General features: G+C 46.8%; 1 protein-coding gene across 1 annotated transcript in view; it reads left to right on the forward strand.

The window, feature by feature from the left end:
* SARC_03555 (hypothetical protein) overlaps positions 1-9,126 on the forward strand; it is a gene marked incomplete at both ends in the record, with an annotated part of 12,474 nt that extends 3,348 nt beyond the window's left edge. The window contains 15 exons of the mRNA XM_014302650.1: positions 419-589; positions 1,014-1,569; positions 2,053-2,601; positions 3,032-3,195; positions 3,615-3,989; positions 4,376-4,791; positions 5,330-5,506; positions 5,982-6,138; positions 6,359-6,560; positions 6,899-7,084; positions 7,342-7,533; positions 7,763-8,030; positions 8,255-8,358; positions 8,718-8,834; positions 9,047-9,126. Of these exons, the coding sequence (XP_014158125.1) occupies positions 419-589; positions 1,014-1,569; positions 2,053-2,601; positions 3,032-3,195; positions 3,615-3,989; positions 4,376-4,791; positions 5,330-5,506; positions 5,982-6,138; positions 6,359-6,560; positions 6,899-7,084; positions 7,342-7,533; positions 7,763-8,030; positions 8,255-8,358; positions 8,718-8,834; positions 9,047-9,126 (3,714 nt within the window). The remainder of the gene's footprint in view (positions 1-418; positions 590-1,013; positions 1,570-2,052; positions 2,602-3,031; positions 3,196-3,614; positions 3,990-4,375; positions 4,792-5,329; positions 5,507-5,981; positions 6,139-6,358; positions 6,561-6,898; positions 7,085-7,341; positions 7,534-7,762; positions 8,031-8,254; positions 8,359-8,717; positions 8,835-9,046) is intronic.
* Between the last annotated feature and the right edge of the window lie 529 nt (positions 9,127-9,655).

Below are 9,655 nucleotides of genomic sequence, written 5' to 3' on the forward strand. Positions count from 1 at the left end.
ATATATATATATGCGCATGTGCGCAGGGATGTATCGCAAACACATACTCGGATATTAATGGAAATATTCATACTTTTTGGCTCGAGTATCTCTTGTGTTTTGAACACATGTGTATGATAATACATATTTGTACACTGTATATTTGTATATATACATGATTATGTGACCGTGTAGAACGTGTTCTTATATGGACATGCAATCGATACCAGTACTACTTAGGCATTCGATTCGGTTTCTTATCATTGGATGCTCTATTAAATTGGTATGTTGTGAAAAAGAATGAATTTCGCATACTTGGCATAATCAGCCAGTTCTCCTGTTCGCACTTTTTAAGTTTTATAATAATGTGCTCAGCTGTGTCTCATCCTTCTTTATGTGTCATCGCTAACCCTCTCTCCACTGAACTATCCGTCTTTAGGTGCAAGAGTTCTTCACGTTGATGTGCCACATGTTACCCCGATTGCCCCATACGGATTTGTATCGCAGTCTCGGCTCAGAGGGGTGCAAAGGCGGACACGCGAAAGGAGATGTGAAGGCAAACGTCGACTATAGAGCACTGGCTCGACAATGGATCCCCGTGCTTGTTGAGGTGAGTATTGGACGATTCATCTATAGTGCAAACGATTCTTCTATAGTTAATGAGAGTTTGTTTTCCATTTGCCTAATGACACAAATAGTTCACTCTGCGTTCGGGTGACATTTAATTAGCAAAAAATTTCCTAGCCTTATGCTAAGTGGCAGTGCCTGTGTTGGTCTATCTACGGCCAGCGTATGTTTCTGACTAACTTTTGCATCGCGCACATATTTGCTGGTGATGGCTGTATCATATGAAGCGAAAAAAAATACTATTTTGATTCCTTACTTCCCCTGGTCATCCTTGCGTCTCTGTATATTTTGTCTTGACGGAAAGCCACAGTAGCTCATCTATTCCAAAAGTGCGTGGCTGTTCTTTACTATAGTTCACGACAATTAACTGGTCCTTATTTTATTAAAAAAAATGGATCATGCTCCAGGTACACGTCTCCATGTTCAATCTCGCACTACAAGAGTCCTGCTTGTCGTTGCTGCTCAAGATACTAGTCTGTGTATGTGAAGAAGACAAGAAAGGCGCACACCACACTCAGGCCGAACAAGATGAACTATCCGCTTGTTTATCAGAGCTCACGGCGTCGTTCATAGCCTCATTACTGAAGACGTCGCGTGCGTCGCCCATAATGTTCGGCATCGCCATGGCAACCACGCTGCTCAAGCGGGTGCCCAACGTGTACATGGCAGCCTTCCTACGCGAGGGCGTGGCGCATGAAATGCAGCGTCTTAAAGTGGCCGAAAGTGCCAAGGAATCGAAGCACAAGAGCGGTGACCACGGCTCGTCCAGCAAGACTTCGGGTGTGAAAAAACGGGCCAGTGTAGAGGGCAGTGACAAGCAGCGCAAGTGGATCAAACGGTACGCCGGCGAGTTCATGGCTGTGCTGCAGGCCGATTCGTCGGCATCGTCACTTCTGTCGGAGCAATCGGCGACCAATGCCGCGCTTGCTACCCTGGTGGATGCACTAAACAACGCAAAGAACGGTGCGTGCCTGTCTCTCACAATGTGCACACAGTGTGATACCGACGTAGTAGCTTGTTGTTGGATGTAGCTGCAGTCATGTGCGTTTGCGTTGGTGGCTTGCGGATTGGCTGCGTGTACATGTGCGAATATCAAGTAATTGATCTGACTACGATCTCGGGCGTATGCACTTCTGTATATGCACATTTATTTTGGCATGTGTATATATGAGTGCGCTGGAGATGTGTCTTTTGTGCACCTGAATGGCTTCTGATCTGAATCAGCACTTTTCAAACACCGGATAGCATAACATTCTCAGACTATCACTATCTCATTGTAGCGCTGCGTAAATTACTGTAAGGGTCGCAGCAACAGTTAATTAGCTAAACCCTTTTAGTACAAGGCCATTCAGAGATTTTCTAGTATTTACATACGTTCACAAGCGTCTTATTTGTCCGCAGAATCGCTACTAACACAGTACACCCTTTTTTGGATGGGCCGAACAGGTGACTCCCAGGGCCTGCGACTGCTGCGTGATATCATCACCACACAGCATCCGGCGCTGTCGGCATATGAAGTGAACAACAGTGGTCTTGTTCCTGCTCTGTTGTCGTACTTCTCTGTTTCTGAACCCGCACACCGATTGGAGCGTCTGCGTGCGTTCGTGAAGTTATTTCTCACGCCCACGCGTGTCCAGTCCAGCACGGCGCGAGCGATGTCCGTCGATGCCGATGCCGCAGTGGACAATTACGCAGGAATTGTCGATGGCAGCGAAGGCCCTCCGGCGATGAAGACACTCTTGCGCATGCTGAACGACGTGCTTTCGCGCGTGGAAACATTCCCACTGCAAATTCACAATGTAGTGGCCAGTGACGGGAGTCCGTCGAGTTTCAGCAACCATCTCAAGGTGCTCACTCAGCCCGTGAAGATCAAGCTAGAGAGGGCCGCCGGCCAGAGTGCGAAACTGCGCGAGTTGAAGAAAGTGGTCGCGGTGGAGCCCATGGCGTCGATGTCGGCTATCGAGGACTTCCTCTGGCCAGAAGTCAGGCCGAAAGGTGCGTGCTTAAAATGTAGCTTGTCCTAGAGTTCTGGTAGCTCCAAAAAAAAATCGTTTTAGCTGGGCTCTTGTGCGTAGTACTCTAGCTTTCGCTATGTGCGAGATTTGGCACATTCCGGAAATGTTGAGTGGGTTGAGTAGCTATTTTTAATAATATCGGCCTCTCAAGTGGCGCCTATAGGTGTAGACTTTGTTTTTTTTTTTTCGAGTTATTTACAGGACAATTGTCGGGCACTAATTAATGAGCTTTGTTACTAGGCGGCCTAGATACCATAAGTGTTAAGTTGTATTCGCTTGCTATTGTGTGTCTACATCACGTTTGACTATTTATCCACTGCCGTCCCGATACACGTCTGATTGTCCCGCTCACTCGTGCATATACACTCTTACCTTAAAGATACAATAACATATACACTCTTACCTTTTAGATACAATAACCGGTGCATCTGAAAGCAGCGCAAGCAATCGGCTGGGCGATCTCGCACGCGCGCTCGAACGTATGAACCGAAACGGAACAGATGTCGACGATGTCACAACAAAGGACTCCGACGAGGTCGCTGATGAACCTTCCGATGATGCAGACACGGATACCGTATGTTTGCTATTTGCAGACTAATTAGTTTTTGCTTGGTTTGTAATAAGAATTGCCGTGGCTCTAGTTGGTATCTATTAGTTCTGCCTTCTCCTATGATAATGTTGACGTGCTTTCGTGCTTCCTCAGTTACTGCCGTATATATCGCGTACATGCGCGGAAATAGTCTATGCATGCATTCACGTTTTAAAATCTTTAAATACGTTGTTGCTATATAAATCGAGCTTACCTCGTCGGGCGCACGCCGTTGTCGATAATGATGTCCAGCTCAGAGTTATGCCTGCGTATAGTTTGGATGAGCGATGGCTTCGCAAGTGGTGGTGCTTTGGCCCTATTGCATGACGTAGTGCAGCTCACCTTGTGCAAGACCATGCACATCATTTACCAGCTATGTACACACACACACACACCATGCGCAGAAAGCCGATGGGGGCAGCGATACGGAAAAGTTTGCTCAAGCCGAAGATGCGAGGGGTGATAAAGCGGACACAGATGCGAGTGCTGCAACGAAACCACAAACACGTTCGCAAACCAAAGCCCGTGCAGAGGTCGATACTAAGCCAGATACAAAAGACGACAAGATACCTTCACCCCCAAGGGCATCCGCACGCACGCAGTCACACCCCCTGCATAGCACGTCCAAGACCCTGGAGAGCCGGAAGTCTAAGATCAAGAAAGAAAAGCCGACGGAGCCGAAGCTAGACTTCTTTGTGGATGGGCACTTGCTGGATCACAAGACTACTGTATTGCACTGTTTACAAAAGTATACCGATTTCTCTAGTCGAGAGCATAAGGTGAGCAGACCTAGCAGCGTGCACTTATTACAACTGTTCATACGTCTGTGTGTGTATGTGTAGTTGTCCTTTCTATTTTCTATCTACGCCCGCCGGGCCTTTCTTGTCAGCCGATCAGCATAATCGTTTGGAAGTGTAGGTTACAACTGTGAATTTGGACGGTTTGAGAGTAGTTTTTGCATGCATTCCTTTATCAACAACATTAAGGTGGGTTCAGCACACATGGTGGATTCTTGCTGATCCTCTGAACCTATTCTGTGTTTATGTATAATTCGGTTACTAATGACTAATTACACTGCGCGATGTGGGATTCGTGCATCAGGCGGTGTCAGAATATGTCAAGGACTCTACTAATCGCGTCACGCTGTCTGCATCATTTGGAACAGGTACCCGGGACAAGCCAAATGAGCCGAGGGTCCTCGCAATGGTCTTCATCGAGCAACCTCTCCGGCGATAAGGAGTTCGTCATCACCTATGCCATACGTGAGGTGGACCAACCAGACACCTTCTCGCGCAACGCCCTGTCCAGCGTACACACTCCTGCGGCGCCGTACACGTCCGCGTGTGCAGCCTCGGCCAATAGCTCGGAGGAGAGCTCGAGTGCAGGTGCCGTAATAGGCAGTCGGAAACGCGCGCTGTCGGTGGACGGTATCCGGGTGCATGGACCGGAAGACAGCTACCTGCATGTGTTCAACGACGTGTTGGAGTGGGATGAGAGCGATACGAAGCAGTTCATTATCACGGATGGAGCGACGATACACACTATAAGAATCCTGCGGCTCGTGCATTCGGTCAATTCGAGGTAGGTCGTTTGTCCTGTGTGTGCAAGCGTGTGTGCAATGAGCACGCCTGTGCAAAAATGCGCCAGTAGACACAGCTGGAAAGAAGTGTAAGTGAACAGGTCCGTTGCTTGGCCTCAAAACGGAAGTATCTGATGTTCCTATTACTTCTTTTGGTTCATTGGCTGTCTGAAGATGGACGGCATTGATTGTAGCTGCAGCCATCGCCACCGTCACATCCTCTGTTTGCACGTAATATGTGCATTCTTAATCGACACCAGTCTGAAAGCTGTAATACTCAAGTCTATAAATCTATGACAGGACTGCTAGTCAATCTGCGATCGACGATCGAGATGAATGATTTTTTAAATTGTCACTTTATACAAGACCGCGGCTCATGTCGTTCAGATAAACTTCAAGCCACAAATGTCCGTCCGTGGTTTGATCTTGATGCACCGCACCACCCCCTCAACAAGTTAATGGACAGAAATAGAGGCTCACTGCTGGCCTTATACTCTCGACCCATGCTTACATAAGAACGCTCGTTCCCACTCTTCACAGGTGGTATCTGCTGTACCCGAGACAAGAAGCCCTGGCCATGAGAGACCAAGTCAGGATATTGTCAGGAAGCGCCTTCAAAAACAAAACACTCAACGCCAAAATTTGTCGACAATTGATTGATCCGCTCACGCTTGCGAGTGCCTCAGTACCCGAGTGGTGTGATGCTTTATGCCACAGGTATGCTGAACATGAAGCGTGGTTGGGGTGACGTATATTTGTATGTATATGTGTATACTTGTGTATGTATATGTATATGCATGTATATGTGTATACTTGTGTATGTATATGTATATGCATGTATGTATGTATGTATGTATGTATTATGTATATATATATATATATTTATATATGCACTGTGCGCGCTGATGAGTGTCCGAGTTGATTCATTGTCAGCACTGGTGTCTTCCTCAAACCGACCATAATATACCATCATGCTATATAATAGCGCGTTCTCGTCTGTGTATAAGGATGGTCTGGCTTGCAGGGTTGTGTTTTCACTGTTCAATAGGCCGACCATGGTACTGTGTACATGCACACGCTGTGGCACGCCGCACTAGTTAAGTGGCACCCTCGCTTAAATTGTTTACATATTGCGCTATATTGGCTGGATGGTTTGTGAGAGACTCACATTCGCGTATATCATTGCCACCAGATGCGGATTCCTACTACCGATGAAGACGCGTCAGTCGTATCTGCACGCGACAACGTTTGGCATTGCGAGAGCACTGACGAATCTGCAGAAGCAAACGGAACAGAGCGGTGGCACACAGAAGGCGGAGCTGAGGATCGCCAGGATACAACGTGCTAAGGTAAGGCGAGCGATACATTGCAGCACTGCACCACGCGAGAGCAGGCGGATAAGTGAGACGTCTATTTGCTGCCGTGCGCAATCGTCCATACTGGGGGAAGTGGATTCCTGTGCATTTGCTTGCGATTGCGAATCTCTGTGTGGGGTAGTTTAGTAAGCACGGTTGTATTGTATTGCCCGAAGATTTTGTCCTCATTCTGTTTGTACATGCATATCCGCAGGTCAAAATAAATCGTGATTCGATGCTGGACGCCTGCAAGAAACTTATGAGTCGATATGCCTCGTCGCACATGATGTTGGAGATTGAGTACAAAAACGAAGTTGGGACTGGACTGGGGCCAACGCTCGAGTTCTACACGCTGGTATCCCGCGAATTCCAAGCAGACGAACTGGCCATGTGGCGCGAAAAGCAACAGACTGTCGGTAATGTGGCCATTCGGATGTATCGTGGGTGTAGTCGGAGTACGTCAGCTTCCACGTCAATGTGATGCGTTTCTCCGTTGTATTTCAGTTTTCAAAGTGGGGTTGTGGGAGATATTTGCGTGCATAGTTTAAAGTTATGGTATAATAACTCTGATGTGTCACAAGCGTCTTGATTGGCGATCGTCGACGGCACGCATGCGGCGGAACACAAGGTAGTTCGACTTGCTCGAATATGCGTAGTCTGATAACACTATTCTCGTACACGAAGGAATAAGACGGACATCATGCACATCATCACCGCCTTATTAACATGCCGCTGCTTGTCGTTTGTGATGCAGGTTTATATCCTGCGCCGCTCCCGACAGACATCAAGTCGTCAAGAAAGCGTTGCCGTATGTTCAGAACTCTGGGTCAGTTTGTGGGCAAGGCACTTTGGGATTCCAAGATGATTGATATCCCATTTTCTCAAACCTTGCTTCGGTGGTTGTTATTTGAAGAGGATCAGTTCCGTATTACGACACTGGGTAGGTAGACGATCATAACAATCTGGACATGTTTGATTTGTGCTCCCCTGAAGTTCTTTGCCATTTCTTACTAAAATGCCAGAGATGGAGTTTTGTAGTTTCATGTTGTTCGGCTCTTGTCCAGCATACGTACCTTTAGTCATCGAGCGTGACTTCGATACACAGTCGAGCCTTTGTGTGTATACTCGCAGTGTCTATTTCTCATATCTGGTGTGCACTAACGCAAAACCTACGATGTTTGCAATGAAATCTTGCAGAGGATATCGATCCCGCTCTGTGCCGCACCATCACGGCACTGGATGACGTTCGACAGCAGTATGAGGTCATAGATACCAACGAAGCATTGACAGACGAAGAGAAAGAAGCACAGATCAATGCGCTCAGGCTCAACGGAGCGACCGTAGAAGACTTGTGCCTTGATTTTACTATCCCCGGCTACCCTGATATAGGTACAGTGACGCTCTCTTAACCCTTTTTACTTAAAAGTAATAGCTATTTGAAATGTTAGAGTAATTGTCGCGGCTGTTGATTATCTTTGATATCAGTTCGTACTCCACCTCGTTAGAAGGTTGCACTGTGCGAGTTTTCGCATATCCGATCGATATTTTCATCGCTCAAGCGGTTGATTGTCGTGTTACTATTTGCACTCAATGTACATCCCATTTTTTTTTGTCACAGAATTGATTCCTGGAGGTGCTGATCAGACCGTCGACATCCACAGGCTTGGACAGTACATTCGGTTGGTGGTTAAAACTATACTCGTAGACAGCGTTGCTCAACAAATGGAGGCATTTCGGTCAGGGTTTGACGAGGTAATATCCCTGACGGCACTCAAGGGTTTCACTCCGAACGAATTAGCGCTAATGCTGTTTGGTGCTGAAGAGAAATGGGACGTAGAAACACTCGCTGCGAATACAAAACCAGACCACGGCTACACTAGCGAAAGGTGAGTATCCTGCTGGGTACGTATTGTATGGGTCCGTGAGCTGTACTCGCGATTGCATTTGTGCTTGCCTCGTGTGATGTTTGGCTGCCTGAAGTCTCGCATATGTTGCATTGCATTGACTTCGGGCCAGTGAATGTGCGTCACTGCGAGCTCAAGTGTTGTGAGGTAAGTTGGACAATTGTCCTTGACTTGGAAATCCACTTTGTTTCTTCCTTTACCTGTAGCGCGGCCGTCAAGAACCTGTTCTTCATCATGGCTAACTATACCCCAGATGAGAAGAGAAAATTCCTGCAATTCATCACTGGAAGTCCTCGCTTACCGGTTGGAGGTGTGTATGCAAAAATAGTTCAGTCACTCTGTAGTGCACGTTATTCGGTCTAATGGTGCAGTGTCGCGTAAGCTGATCATTGTATTCAGCTAAGGCACATACAGTACATGTAGGCTCAGGCAGGAAGAGTTTCAGGCCTAAAGTTTGTTGTTGTTTATTGTGTGTGGCAACCGCCTACTGTCAATACGGATAGTATTATCTATCCAGCATCAAGTTTCACGAAATGATGGTCGGGGTTCTGGAAACTCGAAGGGAACGTATGTACTCGTGTGGTGGGTATTGGCTTGGGAATCAGCGATTAATATTACACATTAAGGAATTTGCTCAAACTTGTAACGTAATACCTTCCTACATTCCAGGTTTGAAAAGTTTGCAACCACCGCTTACGATCGTGCGAAAAGCTCCAGACGACTCTATGCAGCCCGATGATTTCTTGCCTTCAGTGATGACTTGCACCAATTATTTGAAACTGCCAGGTATGACACCATGAATCGAGAAATTGTACTACTTTCGTGCAAATCAATCTACTGGTGACCTACACATCATGTTGTCAGCATGTACAGATGTTTAAATCGTATTGTGAAGGGTTCAATGTACTAGTAAGAGCCCATAGGTCGTATCGACACCATATCGACACCATGCGTTTACCTCATGCTACGCCTGCTGCTGCTTCAATTTGTTCATGCAGACTACTCTAGTCGAGAGGTGATGGCAGAGCGACTTGTTACGGCCATCAATGAGGGAACGGGCAGTTTCCACATGTCGTAGAATGGCTCGACGAAGGCTAAATATCATATATTTACGACAGGCATCCCACCAACCCGATACAACGTACAACAGGAGACACATACTCACCCCGTGGTCTCGAGAATGGTTATGTGAGCGCACGTCGTGGAGATGGTCGCGTGCTTATGTGTAGATCGCTATTAAACCCGCAGTTCAAGTATATATGAGACCTATGTAGTACTTTTGCTTTGATAATATCCATCATATTGCGATAACCTTGTTGCTGGTGTTGGCTCGTGTGCCCTCTATGAAGAAAGCAAATGTGCGACAAACACCGCACTGGATTTTGTCCAGAATAAGTTCGGAATTAACAATGTGACTGTTTTCAGCTGGCATGTTTTAAAAGCTGTTGGTTATGATAGACTCGCATTGAATGTATCGAAATTCAGTGTGGCCATAAGCATCAAATTGAAACCCACTTTGTATTTCAACGCACGTACCCTAGTGAAGTAGACACGAGAGCTGTGGAATACAGTCACTGCTGTTTATTGTATTATCAACGCACGTACCC

This window comes from Sphaeroforma arctica, assembly GCF_001186125.1.
Source record: "Sphaeroforma arctica JP610 unplaced genomic scaffold supercont1.183, whole genome shotgun sequence".
In the NCBI taxonomy this organism is placed as follows: Eukaryota; class Ichthyosporea; order Ichthyophonida; genus Sphaeroforma; species Sphaeroforma arctica.